At 37.9% G+C, this 20,462-nt stretch overlaps 1 protein-coding gene across 1 annotated transcript; it reads left to right on the forward strand.

Moving 5' to 3' along the window:
- The first annotated feature begins 1,661 nt into the window (after positions 1 to 1,661).
- On the forward strand, positions 1,662 to 18,933 carry LOC5570734 (E3 ubiquitin-protein ligase TRIM37). The gene is made up of 4 exons (XM_001659278.2): positions 1,662 to 1,852; positions 1,921 to 2,544; positions 17,832 to 18,299; positions 18,375 to 18,933. The coding sequence occupies exons 2-4, from the start codon at positions 1,991 to 1,993 to the stop codon at positions 18,769 to 18,771; spliced, it is 1,419 nt and encodes a 472-aa protein (XP_001659328.2). The 5' UTR covers positions 1,662 to 1,852; positions 1,921 to 1,990; the 3' UTR covers positions 18,772 to 18,933.
- The last annotated feature ends 1,529 nt before the right edge of the window (positions 18,934 to 20,462 follow it).

Raw genomic sequence — 20,462 nt, forward strand, 5'->3', positions numbered from 1 at the left:
CTAGCGAAAAGCTCGTCCATCCGGAAGAGGTGGCCTTCCATATCCCCGTCGTCTTGATACTCCGCCTTGCACAGCTTCTTCAGCACCGAGACCCTGGTGCACATCGTGGTCTTCTGGTGATGGCCCTCCAGAGCTTTCCACGTTTCGCTGGACGTCTTGCAGTTTCGGATGAGAGGATGTTGGCTGTCGTCGACAAGTAGGGCAATCGTGGCTCGAGCTCTTGCATCTTCGTCCTTCCAGGCATCCGTCAGGGGGTTTGGGGCGGCCTCCGTGACATGCTTCCAAAGGTTCTCCCGGATGAGCAGCATCTCGACCTTGAATCTCCAACTCTCGTAGCCTTCGCTCCGTAGCTTCTCAACCGCAAACTTGCTTCCGTCCATTTCTTCTTTTGAAAAAAGCTTCAATTTTTCAGTGGGAAAAAACGGCTGCCCATAACCTATTGGGATATGCCGTAGATCGGATTATTAATTAAGAACAACTGTTCTGTTCAAAGGTTGGGAACGATCTAACTCATACATTTATTTAACGTCAAATTACAACTATTCCATGGCTTGCTGGTTCATCAAGCGCCTACTCTTCAACAAGCACCTCTTTTTATTCACTATCTGGGCATATATTACAATTCTTCTCTTACCTCTATCTTACAATATGTTTATCTCCAGACACCTCCGCTACAAGGTGTGTGATGTACCTGCTCTCCAACATTGAATAGTAGTTTAATGTAAACTAAGTTAAGCTTCGTTAAGCGACTTAATAAAGCAACTTATATTAATATAGCTTATATAAATAGCTTAATAAAACAGCTCTCAGAAACTTTTTTTAAAGCAAAAATTGTTTCTTGGGATGTGCTCCTGAAGGCCACGTTGCACAGAACAGGATTTCGCGCGCTTACGATCTTAAAAAAAAAAAACGCTTGTAGATCGCCACAGCACAGACAAACAGACGTAACACTCTAATTATTTTCATCGTACAGTAGAATAGCGCCCAATTCTAATATTTAGTAGTTGGCCGACGAGCCACTTGTGGCGGTCGCCTCACTTTTGTTCGAGTTTGACGTTTGCTCACTACCGCCACCTAGTTCACGGTTGGCCAAATGAAGTATTTTTAGCATTGGACGTAAATGTTCAAGTGACTATGTTTTGAATTGATAGTTGTTCTAGCTGTTACGGCTGTTTGTCTGTGGCCACAGCTTCAAACCTGTAGTGAATAAGCTGCATAAGTTGTGGAAATTCATTTATTTCCTGTCGAAAAGCTTTTCTACAAACTTTCGGCTACCAAACTGTGCACACTCAATGAATGTCAACAACTTAAACAGCTCATTCATTACAAAACCGTGTTGATTTCATAAGCCCTTTCAAATTGTTACGCGTGATTTATGGGAAAGCACAATGTTTTCAGTGTACTGCTAACGTACGCAGCCAAATTTTATGTGTGTGGTAAAGTTGGTAACCATGTTTAGAACGCGCCTAACTTAAGTTGTCCAACTGTCTTAGGTATTGTTCAAATATTACGTAACGCAACAGGGGGAGGGAGAGGGTCTGACATAGTGTTACGGTTCATACAAAAATTTAACAATTTCTACACAATAGCTGTTACGTGGGGAGGGAGGGGGCAAAAATGGGAAAATTTTGCGTTACGTAATATTTGAATGAACCCTTAGGTCTAACTGAACGAAAATAACTTTATTTTTGAACATTGAAGGGCAGTGAGGAAAATTTCTTTCTTCTGTAAGGAAACTGTAAATTTGAGAATACTTTTTCACTGCTTTCTACCAATTTCACGTGCTGGACGTGAGGCGACTAGTTTTGATTAAACTTATATTTTATATAGGATTGTAACCAAATAGCTTCAAGTAAGTATCCGCTGTAGTATATTGCCCAAAGTATATCGGAACTTAGCTCTTCCTATTATTTTTTTCAGGATCATATTCACGTTTCATATAACATCCGCTAGTTGATAACATCTGTGCAACAAGTTTCAAGTGGAAACCATGATTGGATCATACCCGACCAAAAAGCATCCCGAAGACGATCTTTGTAAATTGCACCACAAAATATGCAAATTATTCTGCCTGAATTGCGCAGAAGGAATTTGCAGCGCTTGTATGGACATTGGAGAACATGACCTCCACCAGGTGTCCAATTTAGCCGTCGTTTACAGTGAAAAGTTATCCGTCGTCAAGTCAAAACTGGTTCAGGCGGAAAAATATCACAACGGCCTTCGTTCAGGAACCGCGTCCGCTTACGAACGGAATCTGCGCTTGCTCGAAAAGGAGGAAGCCTTCCATCGGAAGGAAATTGAAGCGATCGCCAAAGAGGCTGATCTGCAAGTATCGCAAATGACGCGTATCCGTAAGGCAAAGCTCAAGCAGCAGCTGGAACTGACGATGGAATGTGACCAAATTTTGGTGGACATGCAAAGCAAGGTCGAACAGCTCTCGGCGAACGAGTTCCTGCAGCAGTCTAAGGGTATTGCCCAGAAGTGTGATAAACTCATTGCTACACCGGACGACGTTTCGCTGGAAAGTGTGGACGACATTGAATGGTATGCTATTAGCTTTAACTTATTAACCCCAAAATACCCAGGACGATCTATTTTTTTTTTTAAATCTTCCTAAAATGTTTAGGTCATTTATTTTTTGTTTGCCCCCCTCTGCACCCTCCCCCTATTTTTCTGGCAGTTAAAATACGTTGCTTTTTGCGTTATTTTTCTATACTATTCAATCTCTATTCTTATAATTTTTCGTATTACAGTCGCCTCTCCACATCTCGATATCGAAGGGACCATCGAGATAGGGAGAGATCGAGACATAGAACAAATTTTCAACGAATACTAGATTGAAAATCACTCCGTATCCAGGAAAACTAAAAACAAACAGATGTCATTTCGTCTTCGTAAATTGTTTCGAATCTCTAAAAACTAGTCTAGTAACCTTTGATTTGATAATGGGCATATCGACATACGGAGAGAAAATTGGGAACGAAAATCACTTCGAGATAGGGAGATATCGAGATAAGGAGGATATCGAGATATGGAGAGTGAAAATCACGGCATAAAAATTAACAAGGCAGGCTCTTTACTGATGTAAATATCAAGTTTGATTGTAAACATGTGACGTCACTCCTATCTTCCGGCTCACTAGATCTTTATTTTTGTAAATTTGTTCGGGGTAGATAGGAATGACGTCGTCAAGGAGCGATCCATTAATTACGTAAGACAATTTTGGCGGTTTTTAGACCCACCCTCCCCCCATAGTAAGATTTTTTGTATGAAAATTAAAAATAATTTGTATGGCGCGTATGAAATCTCAAACCCCCCCCCCCCCCCTCCCCCAATAAACCCTTACCTAATTAATGGACGACCCCCAAGTAGCTGTCAGTTTTCGGAATATATCACCTTCTTAATTTTGTCCACCGTGGTGAAAATGTATGCAGACTGAAGGGACCGAAAAAATCATCGACATAGGGAGAGATATCGAGATGTTGAACATCGAGATGTGGAGAGTCGACTGTATAAATGGTTCGTACTTGTTAGAATCTAAGTAATCATTGAATTATTCGAATGAAGATTGTTCATTAGCTGGGAGGGAGAAACCAATACAAAATTTCTATACGTCATAGTGAGCCGAGATTCCGCTGTCACGAACTGTCACTGTGAGCCCAGATCACAAACATTGGACTAACATGAAAAAAGCGCGTAACTGATTAAAACACATTTTCGTATTTCTTCAAAAGTGATAAAAATCTAATGAAAATCAATTCATGCACATAACGCAAGTAATGTCATGTGAGCACCATTTAATCTGATTGAACATAAAGCATTGAAAAACGCATCGTTCTACTTTTTCCAATGAAAATTAATATTTAGTGCATAGAAAACTGTGGCCCTTTTTTTCATGTTTGTCAGGAAAGATCGAAGGTGCACAACAAAAGGAAACTACCGATTTTCTCGAAGCCTGCCTTGATTGTTGTTGGCAAGCTGGAGTTATCTTGCATTTCAAAATAACGTTGTCTTATATTTCGTGTGTAGTATCGGTGCCTCCCTCCCAGTTCATTAGTTGCCCGAACCTCATCTGAGTAAGACATACTTTATCAGGTTATCGGCCCAGAACAGTTTCTATAGAAACAGCGTTGTTTGGCGGAGAAAGATATTTTCACCGTGAAAAATTTGAAGTTATTGAAGAATGATGTCCAATCGAGCCGTATGTGCTCAAGATCAAGTCGTTGGAGTTGGAAGACGGTGCGCAATCAAACAAGATTACCGGGAGATCTGGTTTCGTTACAAGCAAGCAGCCGTTACTTTCTGACCTTTATCGATAACGCTAGTCGGAAAACCGTTGTTAATTTTATGAAGCCGAAAAGGGAAGTGCTCGAGGCGTTGCATGATTATAAGGCTTTTGCGGAGAACCAAACTGGAGAACGGATCAAGCGAATAAGGACAGACAATGGCAAAGAGTATGTCAACCGAAATTTCCGAAACTTTGCGAAATGAAGGAATCCAGCACGAGACGTCTGTTCCGTACAACCCAAACAAAATGGATTGGCAGAGAGGATGAACAGGATGTTGTTTGAGAGAACGAGTAGTAGGGAGCCAGATCCTATTCTTGGCACTTTTGATTCACTTCGGCAGTGGGGTTTTTTGAAAACTACAGAGCTCATATTTAACCACAATATGCGTCGCTGATTATTGCAAAGTTTCAGACAATTCGGTCCCGAAAAAAATCCCCCATGCCCAAGTGAATCATGGAAGCGCCCAAGTGGTTCTGCACCCTACGCTGTCCGATGAAGATCTGGATAACAGTTTTTAGGCAGAGGTAATCGCGGTTCCATCGCATATGGTCAACCGTTTGCTGACAAAAAGAATGTGCCGAAGAAGACGCGGAAGAAATGGGACAAGAAGTCTGAAGCGTGTATTTTCATTGGCTACACTGCCCCTCTTTGCACAACAGTCCCATGTTGGAAAACGACAAACTGAGAAAAAGACGATTGAAATGTGGAAACAATTTCGCTCCATTTTGAGTCTTTATTTGGACTAAAACGTGTTAAATTGCTACATATCACTGTTTGTTGAGTACACGAACAAACCTAATAAAATTCTTTTGAATTGAAGTTGAAAATTTGCCTTAAAATGCACAAAAATCGTAGCGAGACTGTTATGCGATTATATACAATATAATATACCAATATAATTGCATACCAGTCCCATCATGTTCATCGGCTCGTTCGACAGCTACTAAAACACTCATTGTCATTAATGCACTGGTTGTTTCATTTGCTATTTATGTTCTTTGGTCGTAAAAATTTAGTTATTATAGTACAGTCAACTCTTCGTAACTCGATATCAAGGCGACTATCGAGTTAGGGAAATATCGTGTTAAAGAACACAAATCAGGGTATGGTTAAAGGGACCATCGAGGTATCCATCACGCAGAGAAAACAATTTTAATATCAAATATATTCTGTATCATTACAACAATATATCTGTATTATTTGCCGGCTTATAATTGCCTTTTATTGTTTCAATAACAACTCCTAATTTATTTCAAAAATAAAAATTGTTGAATTTGACAGCTGCGTTAAACGGGATACAACAAAATATTTTTTTGTTTCAACTTTTTTTTCTTTTGAAACAACAAATGTTTGCATTGAAATAAAACCTTCCATTTTTTATATTAAATTACACTGTTTTTTTGATGTGACAATGTTCTTGTTTGAAATAAAAACACTGTTTTGTTGGTCCCAGTCCCTTTATTATTTTTTTTAGGAATTAAACAATAAACAACGAAAACGAAACGTCTACTTTACTTTTATTTTGTGAAAGTAGAAGTATTGGAATATGCACCAAAATCTATTTAACTGGAGAATGTTCTTTATCCGCTTCGCGACAAAGTGACGGGATGAAATAACCGGCTCGTGTAAGAGTTGACTGCAATACTGGAGAATGCATTAGTGGAATTAAAATTTTAGAAAAGATGGTTAATACTCACCAGAAATAAACTTGATTCTGGTTTTTCCTTACTCCAAAACTGATACAAAAATCTATGACCTGAACTTCTCGCACGAACAACGCCATGTACTTCAATTTAATATAATGTATCGGAAACATTCGCTTTTTCACTGGTTCTACTAAGCAACAAAATGGCGAGACAGTTTTTATGCTACGTGCATAATTATTAGAATCAATTGTAAATTGAAACAAATAAACTTTCATTTGACGTAAAGTTTTTCTTTTGTTGTTTCAAAAATAAATCTAGTTAAAAATGTACTCAGTAAATCCAAAAATACTGTTGCTTTATTCTGATAAAAATGATTGTTGTTCCAACGCATTTTTTGTATTACAACAAATTCAACAAGTTTATTGAGAACAACAAAGTTATTTATTGTTTTGAATAGCTGGTATTTCTCTGCGTGATGAAAACCCACATTTACTACACATTCTATAACTCGATATCGAGATACGGAATAGCGAATTACGGATAGTATACTGTATGTCCATGGATGAACCACCAGATAAAAAAAAAAACATCGGATTGAATGATTTCTCAAATTACACGTTATGATGTGGAATGCGCTTACAGTCATGAGTCCCAGTCATGAGAGACCCAGATGATCATCTTTTGGATAGTGCGGAAATGGAATCCGATGGAAATGATTCGAGATGTTCCAGAACAACCTAGCTAATCTGTTATATGGGAGATCCAGAATGACGGAACAAATTTTTCAGGCAACTTCTGTAAGCCTTGACCGCAGATCTAAAATACAGTGGCTCGTGGGATGTGCCGAGCCAAAGTCTTTCTGTATTTTCCCAATAAGCAGATGAAGAAGACGATGTGGTTACTGATTGTTTTTATATGGAAATCTTGCTTTCGCATTGAAAAGTTTTTATTTTGCACACTTACAAGCAAGTACTCCTTAATTTTACCAGTTATCGAAAAACGCAAAAGTAGTTCGATATTCCTGAGCACCAGCAAAGAATCATTACAAAATTTAAATAAAAAATGTAGATTTAACTTTATTTTATTTTATTTTTTGTTGGTTATTAGTTTTTATTCCCTACGGACATAAAAGAAGATTAATATTTGTATAAGCGACAATTTGTTATGCATCGTAATTGAAAATACATAATTATGTGTGATATCCACTAATTTAAAAATATTTTCGAAACAACGTGAATACATGACATTTCTAATGTCGTAAGCAAGTGTGTATTAAATACAGTCAATCCTCCATGAGTCGATATCTGAAATCTGACTCATAGAAACATCGATTCATGGAACAGAAATGCTTTGGAAAGCTGTTTGAGCGAATCATAATAGTTACCATGAAATTTTGTTTAAGTATGGTTCCATGAGTCGATATTAAGACATAGAACATCGACTCATGGAGGTTTCACTGTATAATTGATTTCCCTTTACTTCGCTACACATCAGTGAATAACTAGTACCTAGTATCGAGAGTCCGAATGTAGTACTAGAAGTGGTACCCATTCTGAGCCCGATCACTATACGGACTTTGATGTGACTGTTATCAAAGATGGTTAGATGGAAAAAGATAACCGACTCTCGTGTTTTCTAGGCGACATGAATAGTGCCGCTCTGGTGAGTCAAAAGCCAACTAATATGCAATGTTCTTCTAGTTACCACCAGATGTTGAGGTGTTCGTTTATGACATTCACGTTTGAAAAAAGGTACACGGCTCAAACGTGGATGTGCGACATTGCCAATCATCTCTAAATGGTATAAAATGTGAGAAAAAGAAGAAAAAAAACAGCACATGAACAGTTTTTAGTATATATAAAAATTACTCAAATTTTGTGTTGTTCCAGAAAAGCCTGATGTTATGTGAGTCGAACTCACTTCTGTGTAACAATTTTTAAGCGTGGTTGTTTTGATTTCTTCCACTTTTCGTTTTTTGATTGCACGATGATTTCAATTTAGCTGAATATAATGTTTACGCGCTTTTGACTCAACAGATGGCAGTAGTGTAACTTGAATAACGTGTCGTCGACAAAATATATGGCAAAATAAAGAGTCGATCATCTTTTTCCTTTTAACCATCTTTGTTGTTATGCGAATATTTTCAAGATGGGACAACACAAATGGGGTTTGTTTTTGTACATGTTAGGAACAAAGGCTACTTTTTTAGCAGTTTTTATCGATCTTCTGACGATGTTGAGTTGATTTATGCAAAAAACGCAAATCGGTCAAAAGTCGACATGGGACTGTAATGCGATTATGGGCAGTACAGCGAAGGCTCTAAGGATGTGATATTCCTTGATACTCCAGGGATGTGATATTTCTTGATGAATGCCAAGCGAAACTTAGCGAGACGCCAAGTGAGCCAGAAGACAACATGGAAGGATGTGAGCTGGTTATTCACAGGGTACCAATCAAGGCTGACGATGCATCCGGTAGCGCAATTCGTTGGACTACTCGATCTACAGCGATGCAGATTCGATTATCGATGAGGAGCAATAACCTTCCGTGCTCCCTCCACAATCAGAGGACCCATAATTGTAGGTAAGGCGCAGTGCGAGGGACCACGTTACCTCAGACAAGTATTGTGCCTTACTGGCGTCGATGATTGGTTTCGGAGACTAATTCCCAAATTCCTTCCAGCTGTTCGTCATCTGTAATCTGTATGCTGGCCGCTTATTAAATTTAAGCTTTTCTTTTCCGTCTTTTTCCGAAGTAAATTTGATGTTATTTTGTTCTTTTCCCTCCTTGTCCAAATAATTGTGTGTTGATCATTAACACAAAATGTGCTCTTTGTTCGTTAGGGGTCTATTTTATAAGTCGAGTCGACCAAAATGACTCGACTGGAGTCACTATCAACCAAAAATTTCACTCGACCCGGCCCTGTCAGTCGAGTTTTTGTCTAGTGTCATTACTGCGGCGCTCATTTTAAATCCACATCCAGCGGCGGCGCTAACGCGCAGAAGATATGCGCGCAATTCAAACGCAACGTCAAAATTCAAGTAGGCTTGGATTTTTTTGTTCTTCATGGACGCAAATGTTTCAAATTTGCTAAATCTGAAACATTTGGTTATTTTTATTATCACTGCGACGGTATATCGACATTTCCAGATAATCGCATTACGTGGATTTATCTTGCAGAGCACAATATGATTTGTTAGAGGATGCTCCTAACAGCCACTACAATAAAAACCGTAAGAATATTCGTTTCAACACTCGAAAAAGTAATTGTTTAACAAATACTTATGCAGTAGTTTATCTGGCTTGCTTTTATAATGTCCCTAACTCGATATCGAGATACGAAATATCTAGTAAGGAATAGTTCTCGCATAACTTGTGATCTCGCCCTGAAAGCCTTTGGTACCCGAGTTTGTAGCTTGAGCAAACGAACGGATTTACACGTTATTCAGCAATGCTACGATGAAGAGAAGATGCTCTCCCAGTAGTGATAGATTTCATCCTAGTTCATTCATTTGCTTTTTTTTTAATTTCCTCATTAGTATCATTCCAAACATTACATTCATTTCTTATTTCTAGATGTTCTGTGTTATTAGACAACACTATCATCCTAATTTGGTAAAACAAATTTAAGATTTTATCAACATTTTGTTAACAACATATTACATTTCATTTGCCGTAGCAGTTCAGATTTTTTACAGGTGAGTTGATTTCACCTGCTTATAAGAGAAAAAAAAAACGCTTTGAATATACTTAACCTAACTTAACCTAAACATATAACGCATTAATCGTGGCAATAGAAGGAAGCCTCAGAATCATTTTCAAAATTTTATTCTGAATTCTCTGCAGAGCTTTCTTCTTGGTATTACAACAGTTAGTCCATATTGGTACAGCATACAACATGGCTGGCCTGAAAATTTGTTTGAATATCAAAAGCTTGTTCTTAAGACAAAGTTTTGATTTTCTTTTAATAAGGGGATAGAGACATTTTACATATTTTTTACATTTGGCTTGAATGCCCTCAATGTGATTTTTGAAAGTTAAATTCTTATCAAGCATGAGCCCTAGATACTTAACTTCATCTGACCAATTTATTGGAACCCCTCTCATCGTAACAACATGTCTACTTGAAGGTTTCAAATAAAGAGCTTTTGGTTTATGTGGGAATATTATTAGTTGAGTTTTGGAAGCATTAGGAGAAATCTTCCATTTTTGCAAGTATGAAGAAAAAATATCCAAACTTTTTTGCAATCGACTACAGATGACACGCAGGCTTCGTCCTTTGGCGGAGAGGCCTGTGTCATCCGCAAACAAGGATTTTTGACATCCCTGAGGTAACTCAGGTAAGTCAGATGTGAAAATATTGTATAATATTGGTCCCAAAATGCTGCCTTGAGGAACACCAGCTCTTACAGGAAGTCTTTCAGATCTGGAGTTCTGATAATTAACCTGAAGTGTACGATTTGACAGATAACTTTGAATTATTCTAACAATGTATGTTGGAAAATTAAAGTTTTTCAATTTTACGATCAAACCTTCATGCCAAACACTGTCGAATGCTTTTTCTATGTCTAGAAGAGCAAGACCAGTAGAATAGCCTTCAGATTTGTTGGAACGGATCAAATTTGTAAAAGTTGATGAGTGGTCGAATGTCCATGGCGGAATCCGAACTGTTCATTGGCAAAAATAAATTTTCGTTGACGTGGGCCATCATTCTGTTCAAAATAACCTTTTCAAAAAGTTTACTGATGGAGGAAAGCAAACTAATTGGACGATAGCTAGAAGCTTCTGCTGGATTTTTGTCTGGTTTTAAAATTGGAACAACCTTAGCATTTTTCCATTTGTCAGGAAAATATGCTAATTGAAAACATTTGTTGAATATATCAACTAAAAATGATAAGCTACTTTCTGGAAGTTTCTTGATGAGAATGTAGAAAATTTCATCATCGCCTTTCATATTTTTGAATTTTTTAGTAATAGTTCTCACTTCTTCCAAATCAGTCTCCCAGGCATTTTCGAAAACGTTCTCTTGATTGAGAATATTTTCGAACTCCTGAGTAACTTGATTTTCAATTGGACTAGTAAGTCCTAAATTAAAATTGTGCGCACTTTCAAACTGCATAGCAAGTTTTTCAGCTTTTTCGCAATTAGTTAGTAATAATTTGTTTTCCTCTTTCAATGCCGGTATTGGCTTCTGAGGTTTTTTCAAGATTTTAGATAATTTCCAAAAGGGCTTAGAGCCAGGGTCCAATTGAGAAATTTTATTTTCAAAATTTTTGTTTCTTAATTGAGCAAAACGTTTCTTGATTTCTTTCTGCAAATCCTGCCATATAATTTTCATAGCAGGATCGCGAGTGCGTTGAAATTGCCTTCTCCTCACGTTTTTAAGACGGATCAAGAGTTTAAGATCATCGTCTATAATCACGGATTCAAATTTTACTTCACATTTTGGAATTGCAATGCTCCGGGCTTCAACAATGGAATTTTTTTTAAAGTTTCAAGAGCATTGTCAATATCAAGTCTCGCATAACTTCTGATCTCGCCCTAAAAGCCATTAGTAACCATATGTGTAGCTCGTTGTTTCTGAGCATTTGAATGGATTTTCATGTCATTTATCAACGCTATGGGGAAGAAAGGATCAATATCTACCTGCCCGTGATGTTGGTTTGGATGCTTATTCTTTCATTTGCTCAGAAACAACGAGCTACGCACGTGGTTACCAATGGCTTTTAGGGCGTTATCTCAGAGTATGCGAGAAGTTTAGTTTCTAAAGAAATGTTAACATCAAGATTAGAGTCAACATACGTTTCATATATATTCCAGTCGGCTCGTAAATAATTGAAAGTGGAGCTGATAGGATTGAGAATCGCTTCTTGGGATATTTGAAATGTAACAGGGAAATGATCAGAATCAAAATGAGCATGAGTAATCAGTTGGCTACAAAGATGACTAGAGTCGGTTAAGACCAAATCAATCGTAGATGGATTTCTAGAAGAGGAAAAACATGTTGATAGGGCATTGAATTGAGAAATATCCTGAAGAGCACTCATCAAATAAAATTCTGCCGTTGGAATTACTTTGAGAATTATTCCATGACCGATGTTTGGCATTAAAGTCACCAATGACAAAAAATTTTGACTTATTGCGAGTCAATTTACGCAAGTCAGTTTGGAGCAAATTAACTTGCTGTCCAGAGCATTGAAAAGGCAAATAGGCAGCTATGAAAGTATATTTACCAAACTGTGTTTCAACAGAAACACCTAAAGTTTCAAAAACTTTAGTTTCAAATGACGAAAACAGTTGATGTTTTATACGCCTATGAATGATGATTGCAACTCCCCTACATGCCCCATCAAGTCAATCATTACGATAAACAAAAAAGTTAGGATCTCTTTTGAGTTTAGATCCAGGTTTTAAATACGTCTCGGTAATAACTGCTATATGCACGTTATTAACCGTAAGAAAATTAAACACATTATCTGATGATTTCCCATTAGAATTTACGGTAGACGAAGAAGCGGAGTTACCTGTGGCGGTAGGGTTTTTTTCCATTTGATTTGAAACAAGTAGAATGGGTACTAATAGTACGAACAGGGGGGGGGAGTTCAAATTTCCTGCTACGATATCGGCAAAGGATTTTCCTTGGGTAGATACAGGTATGTTCCGTTTTTATCAACACGATCGGTAATTTTCAGTTGACAAAAACGGAACCGTGATAAAAACGGAATATTTTCTTAGACAAAATATTTTACAAATTTCAAAATAAAATTGCAGTTTTGTCAGGATAATACACATTTTCATCATATAAATACATAGTATTGATGTTTAGGAGCTGTGACGAGAATTTAGAGTGTTCATTCTTATTAGTTCGTTATGGAAGTTGATTGCATTCATTGCATCAATAAATATGATTTTGTAATAAATCATTTGTAGTGTTAGTTTTCGTGGTTAGAATTTCAATTAATGTATTATAGAATATTAAAACGAGAATCACATAAATGTCCTTTGCACCATAAGGTTCGTCATATTTGTAAAAATAACTACAATGAAGTGGGTCAAGCTGATAATAGTTTTATTTTTTTATTTTTTCAAGAAAAAAATAATAAGTCACTATTTTGTTTACTGTCCTTTTTGCTTCTTCTCTTTCTTCTTCTTCTTTTTATGGCATTACATGCCAACTGAGAAAGAGCCTTTTCCGCAGCTTTCCTGCAGTTATCAACTGAGAGCCTTTTTTGCTTTTTTGGGCACTCCCGATTGGCCATTGAATGTGGAGTTATTTTGCGAAAGTTTTGCAAACTGAATTGAATATTTACGGTTCCCTGTGCTTTGAATTGCCTACATCTTAGGCGCCGTCCACAAATTACGTAACGCTCTAGGGGAAGGGGTTAGTAGGCTCAAGCGTTACGGCTCATACAAAAATTTGAAATTTTTCAAATAAAAAGCGTTACGGAGAAAGGGGAGTTCAAAACTTTTCAACTTTAGCGTTACGTAATAAATAGACGCTGCCTTATCACTAAAATTATTGTGATTCTTTTCTTCTAAAGATATTACTATCAACTTCTTCGGGGACCTGGTGTAGTGATTAGAACACACGCCTCTCACGTCGATGACCTGGGATCAAATTGCATACCCGAGATAGTCACTTATGACTTCAAGGTTATGGTGACGACTTCCTTATGGTGACTTCCTCAAGGTTATGGTAACGAAGGGAAGTAAAGCCGTTGGTCCCGACATGAACTAGCCCAGGACTAAAAATCTCGTTATTAAAGATAAAAAAAAAACTATCAACTTCGACAAAGATGCACTAATCGCAAATCAAAAACAGCGTCACCATCGCCTTTTAGCTTTACGTTAGATCACGATGCGACTGGCAATTAAATAACTTAAAGTTCTTGTTGTTTATCAAGTAAAAATAATATTAAACACTAATGGTCCCGTCAAAATTCGTTTTGCCATCAAGTAGGCTGCTGAAATGTGGCATGCAAGCTCTCATACAAAACGACACATTAGTTTTTCCCAGTTATTCCATAGAATTTTTCCTTCGTTTCCTTCGCTCAAACACGTTGGAACACTTGATAACAGTGTAATAATCATGCAAGTCTATTAGCCCGTTCTTAAGCAATTTCGTGACATACAAACACCAAACCTTTTTATTTATATAGAAAAAGTTCTTAAAAAACACAAAAGTGTATAAACTCTCACCAAATTAGAACTTTTTGGTAAGAAACTCTTTTGTAAAGTTTTTTAGACGGGGTTGGTGGTCTGATGGCTACCGCTTCTGCTTCATAAGCAGAAGGTCATGGGTTCAATCCCAGGCCCGTCCCTTTCCTCGTACTTTGTAGTTGTATATCTCTCACATGCTTCTATCTTCCATTCTAAATCTGTCACACTCAAACTATTCGTTCATAGCAAACACTAGAACCAGAGACGGACAAGAAACCGTTTCCCTAACGCTTCCATTCTTCCACGCGCATGCCTTAGCTTACGCCTGATTCATAGGCAGTCTGCTAACCACAAAAGCAAACCTCTCTGCCATGCCTTTCCCCCAATTCAAACACTCCCGCATGAACTGGCGTAGATGCAGTGGTATATACGGTCTACGTGGGAGCCAGTATAATGCATCATCGATTCCTACCCCTTCCCCACATTGGTCAGCATTCTGACGTGGCAGGCACCATTATCGTCTAAAAATAGAAGATCGCCAGCACTTATACACTGAGGATGCCTGTTAGTCCCAAGCAGTCATTCGGTTGGTTCCTTGTGTAAGCGCAGCTGATCTGGCGATACTGGAGTAGCATCCACGAGCGGCCAATCAAGCTCAGAAACTCTTTTGTAAAGTTTCATGAAAAAGAGTGTGACTGTTGGTATGAGACTCCTCATTAACCTTTAAGAGGAAAATAACCATCATCGTTTTACAAAATTCCAAAATCAGTTTTTTGCTCAAAATCGAAGCAATGCTCAAGAAAATCTATCATTATATTGCATTTGCTATCTGAAATACGATGACAGATTTTCATAAGGATCGATTGAAATTTGAACGGAAAAACTGGTTTTTAATTTTTGATGATTGCTGATGATTGAATGATGGATTCTTGATCCTTAAGTCTCCATGTGGTGAAGGAATTCATGGGAAGGGAGATCAAGATCCTAGCAAATTTGGGATGGCAACGTACGTGACGTGAGAACGTGCATTATCAACAGTTTCTTGAATTGTCAGCCATTTCAGACTTTTACCCTCACTCCTCTGCCACTTGAAACAGGATTTAATCAATGGCTGTTTGCTATAATTTGTGCAATGTTACCAAGTTTGAGAGATACAAAATAATGTCTAAAATATGACGGGGTCGACAGTCGTTTCAAAAATAAAATTAACTCGATGATGTATCTTGCTGTTGCCCAAACATTCTTGAGTCCATTCCCAATTGTATAAAAAAAGAACTGAACATATATGGAATCGTCCATTAATCTTGGAAGGGGTTTTGGGGGAGGGGGGTTTGAGATATCTTTCGTGTCATACAAATTATTTTTATGTTCATACAAAAAATCATACCATAATAGGAGGGGGATCGAAAAACCGCCAAAATGGTCCAAAGTATTCAATGAACATTCCCTATGTCTATCAAACTTACATAGAAAATTCTTTAATGCCATGTTATATAAGAAAAAGGAGAGATCTTTTAAGTACGTATTCAAATAATCACAAATTCCAGTTGTTGCTAAGACGTGGCCAGAGCAACTTTCGATTGTTTGAAGTATGGACCAATCTTGTCCAACAGACCATGCTCAGTTTGAACTATACAATTGATTAGTGGATAGGGTGTCAAACATTATTGAATCGTATATGACTTGACACCTACCATGTTTCGTAGGTGCTCAATATTAACATAATGTCGAAAATTCCACTCTGAGCAAAAGCATTTGAAAAGTTTCAAAATAAGTATTTATTTCATATTCTTATCATTTTGAAAATAAAAAAAATCATGTTTTTTGTGTTGATAAAAACGGAATAATTTGTTGACGAAATCGGAACGTGACAAAATCGGAGCGTGACAAAATCGGAACGTGATAAAATCGGAACATACCTGTACATTCGAAATTGAAAGATTCGAACGGCTACCCGTCGGTTTAAAATTAGTTTGTGAATGAGCATGATTATGATCTTCCTGATGGGTATGATTCATGATCAAGCGATCGTTAACTGAAAAATGAGGCAAATTCCGGAAACGACCGTTATCGTAACGGATATTATCTTTCATCTGCCTGGCACGAGCCTCAATGACTCTTTTGCGTGATGGACAATTCCAAAAATTTGACTTATGATTAGCCCCGCAATTACAGCATATGAACTTGGTGGTATCTTCCTTCACTGGACAGACGTCCTTGGCGTGAGAAGAACCTCCGCAAATGCATGCAATTTTTTGTACCATGACCCCACTTTTGGCACCGACGGCACTGAGTGGGGTTCTGGTAATTTCGTCCAGGTTTCTGGAAATGTTCCCATGTCACACGGACATCAAACAAAAGTTTTGATTTTTCTAAAGCTTTAATATTATATAGTTCTTTTTTGTTAAAGTGAACTAAATAAAATTCTTGAGAAAGCCCTTTCCGAACATTGCCAGATTGGGTTCTCTTTTTCATAATGATTACTTGGACTGGGGAAAATCCAAGTAAATCATTTATTCCATTTTTGATCTCCTCAGGTGATTTATAGTCACTTGAGAGACCTTTCAAGACAACTTTGAACAAACGTTCAGTTTTGTCGTCATAAGTAAAAAAAATGTGCTTCTTCTCCTCAAGATGTTTGAGAAGAAGTTCGCGATCTTTAAGAGTTTCCGGCAAAACGCGACAGTCTCCTTTCTTTGCGATGTGGAAGGAAACCTTGATTCCCCTAATGGAGTTCAAGATCCCCCAAATTCGGAACAACTGACCACGATAGGCGGCACTCTTTGCTTCCTCACTTGAATCAAAGAGCCTGGGCTAGAGGCTGATTCGATTTGGTGTTCGGAAAATTTGTCTAGAGCATCGAACTGATTGCTCATTTCGATTCAATTATTCATTTCACCCTTGGAAGAAAGTTCGCATTCCGGGGAAACGTCCTTTCTTCCATTCTTGCCACGTGTAGTAACAGTTTTAAAACCCACTTTTTTGGAAGGAAGTAGTGAATTCAGAGATTCACCCTTCCTTTTGTTTGTTGTTGATACCATGTTTAATTAATAAACGAAAGAAGACGTGACCTTCGAGAGGTTTTTTCCCAAGACGGTGTCCAAGAAGGATTACCACCGCTAGCTTTCGTCAACGGGTCCAACAAAAAATCGAAGGCACGGGTCCTAACAAGGATCGTAAAGGGATCAATAGTAGAAAATAGTACTGAAAAGTACTGTTTTAGTAGCACTGAAAAGTACCGTTTTTAATTTTAGCACTGAAAAGTACTGTTTTTGTAGCACTGAAAAGTACTGTTTTATTGCTTTAGGTTGTTTTTAAGAAAACTTCCAAGAGCAGAGAGAATTCGTGTACGCATAGCACGAAGGTACGATGCGCACTGCCCATTCATTTACTTATAAACAATTAGCTATACACACTCGGTTACCAATGGCTTTTCGGGCGAGATCACAAGTTATGCGAGAGTAGACTTTATTTATATATTACTTATAAGTGATTAGTAGAAACCATTTATGATAAGTAAAATTCTAAGAAATAGACTTAGCATTGAATAAGGGGTAAGATGCAGAGAAGGAAGATAACCTAGACTTTTTAGCACTACTAATCCACTTGATTTTAAATAAAATGGTACCCAAAAGTAATAGGAAGTCCTCAAGTTATAAACTTTTTACCAGAAAAAGATCGTCCTAGGTATGAACGGATTAATGGTTGTATTCTCTAGTAACGCTTTGTTTTTTAGCCAGCTGATTCCACCCTATAAATTTCAACAGTTCGTGTATCCCGCATTCCTGAAGACCAAGACCAATGCCATATATGACTTCGTGATGAAATCCGCTCACGGGGTGGAGTGGAAGTTGACAATCACTAAGTCGGCAGTCGTTCAAATCAAACCGATTCCCACGGATTCCCAGATACTGCAATACCGCCACATATTGGTTGTAGTTATGCCCCATCGCGATTACACCAAAGAAATTCGTCATACATTTGTGTTGGATGGTAAAGCCGCTACATTCGATTTGGTAAAAACGGTTCATATCGCGGACGAAGGATTTTGCAACTATTTGGGCGACTTGGTTATGAAGATTGGCATTCGGCCGCATAATTTGCTGATTGAGAAACAACTGTTAGTACATCAATACACACAGAAAAAGGACGCCTGTACAAGTTTGCAAAAACGATTGCAATCCATTACTGACGAATACGATTAGTAAGTTATGTTGATTGTGTTCAATACCGTATACCATATAAATACTATAACGTACTAAAAGCATTCACATTGTAGCAAACATCTTGTCATGAACTTCAATCCAAAACTGACCAACCTCCAGAAAGGCGTGTTCCTGTACTCATATCGAATCCGGGATGACGAGGCCAGACAGTGGTGTTTGAGCGTAAAGTTGAAGTCTAACGGCGTTGTCGGGGCGTATATCGAACTCCTCAAGGGATCTCCCGTCAACTGTAGCTATTTCATCGAGTTGAAGCACAGAAATCCCCTGAAACAGCTGCTCAACACTACAAAATGCAGATATTACAACATGAATGGCCGTAAAAGTGCGGCATGGGGATGGGAAATGATCGCATGGGAGGATCTGAGCAAAGACGCCGGATTTCACCCGGCTGGTATGTTGCACTTCCGTTTCGGTGTGCGTCCATTGCCAGTTATCAATGTGGTCGCATAACTAGTGTTCTCGACATTGACTAGATAAAATTCAATCAGATGAAAGGTAAGTGTGATTCTCGCTTTTTATTAACTTCATATTTGTTTCTCTCATTTCGTGACACTTGTAAGATAAAATAAGATATAAAATTACCAGAATAAACTAACTAAATCTTTCAACCAACTAGCATATTGATAGCCTTTGGTCACCTAATAAAAAAGTGTTCATAAGTTCACTTTCTTGCAAAATGAAAACAAAAACAAAAGTCGTGAAAGTACTATATTTAACACGGTTAAGAAAATATTGAATCCCACCTATGACAGCATAGCGTCACGTCATTTACCAGCGTATTGTAGGGTTTCCATTTTCGTCGGTTTTGGGCGATACTTCTCCAGTTGCGTCGAAGGTTTACGGGCGCCAGGTCCTCTTGCACTACGTACAGCAAACGTATTCGTGGTCTTCCACGAAGTCGTCGACCTCTACTTGGTTCCTTGTTGAATATTATTTTTGCAATCCTTTCTTCCCACGCTCGCACTACGTGACCTGCCCACTAAAGTCTGTCGTTTCCTAGTTTCCTGCGCCACCACACACCGTTCCCTAGTTTCCCACCGAGTATTGTCCACAACACTTTACGCTTGAAAAAAACTATAGTTAGCATGCATTTGCAATGAACTTGAAAGTTGAATTTCAAAGAATAGCATAATCTTAAAGAAGAATAAATCATTGATATACAAATAATTAGCTCTTCAGTGCCAGTTCAAGAAACAGTCAGAGCAGAAAGAAGAACATCCTAAATGTAAGAAAATATTCAAATCTCTACTAGCAGCAATAGCTGACAGTTCTCATTGTGTTTGTAATTAATTTTTGGAAGTGAGGTATTTTCTCTTGCTCAAAAGAAGGAAAATGTCTTATGAAAATATAAGCAAGTTAGACTTACAAATAATTATTATATTAGTATATCTACAAAGAACTGACGATGATTTGAAGAAGGTATAGTTCCCTATTAAAATATATGCGAAATTATTGCCAAAAGTAATGAAACCAGTAGAACTCGAATGAAAAGCCTAAGTTTAAAAAAAGGAAACATTTTGGATGGAGAGAAGAACAAAGCATCAGCTCTTCTAAACAAACTTCAAGACTTCTCAAATAATATGACGTCCCAGCTCAGTTATTGAGCCGCACTGAATCCTACACATCTGCTTTGTGACAATAAGATTATGTTTTGTTCATAATTCGGCTAAACGATCGGTTCGGCCAGATTTTTTTTTTGTTTTTTCTAAAGGGAAATCTGCAAACAGATCCCCTGAGAAGGTAACTCAGGGAATGCGGGATAACGCACCAACGACGACCCGCTAAAACCAGCCTATGCACTGTGCTTGAGCAATAGGGCGATATTCAAAACTGAAAAGGCAATACATGGCTCTTTGTCAGTGGTAGTTAAAACGAAATCCTGAAGCAAAGAAAACACAACGGAAGATGAACTAAACACACAAAGTTATGTATTCACCTTACACTTGATTTCTAATCACTATTTTTTGATCCAGTTTCCTAATTGTAAGTAATTTACATTTTTCATTATTTGCCATACGTTTTGACAGCTCTCCGACTACCATTCTTCCATGCACTTGTGTTGAAAGTATGAGAAATTTGAGAATCCAGCGTAGCGCGATCAGTGGGTGGAATACAAACAACAGTGTCGTCGCTCGGCGGCC

Source organism: Aedes aegypti, chromosome 2 (genome assembly GCF_002204515.2).
Source record: "Aedes aegypti strain LVP_AGWG chromosome 2, AaegL5.0 Primary Assembly, whole genome shotgun sequence".
NCBI classification, from domain to species: domain Eukaryota; kingdom Metazoa; phylum Arthropoda; class Insecta; order Diptera; family Culicidae; genus Aedes; species Aedes aegypti.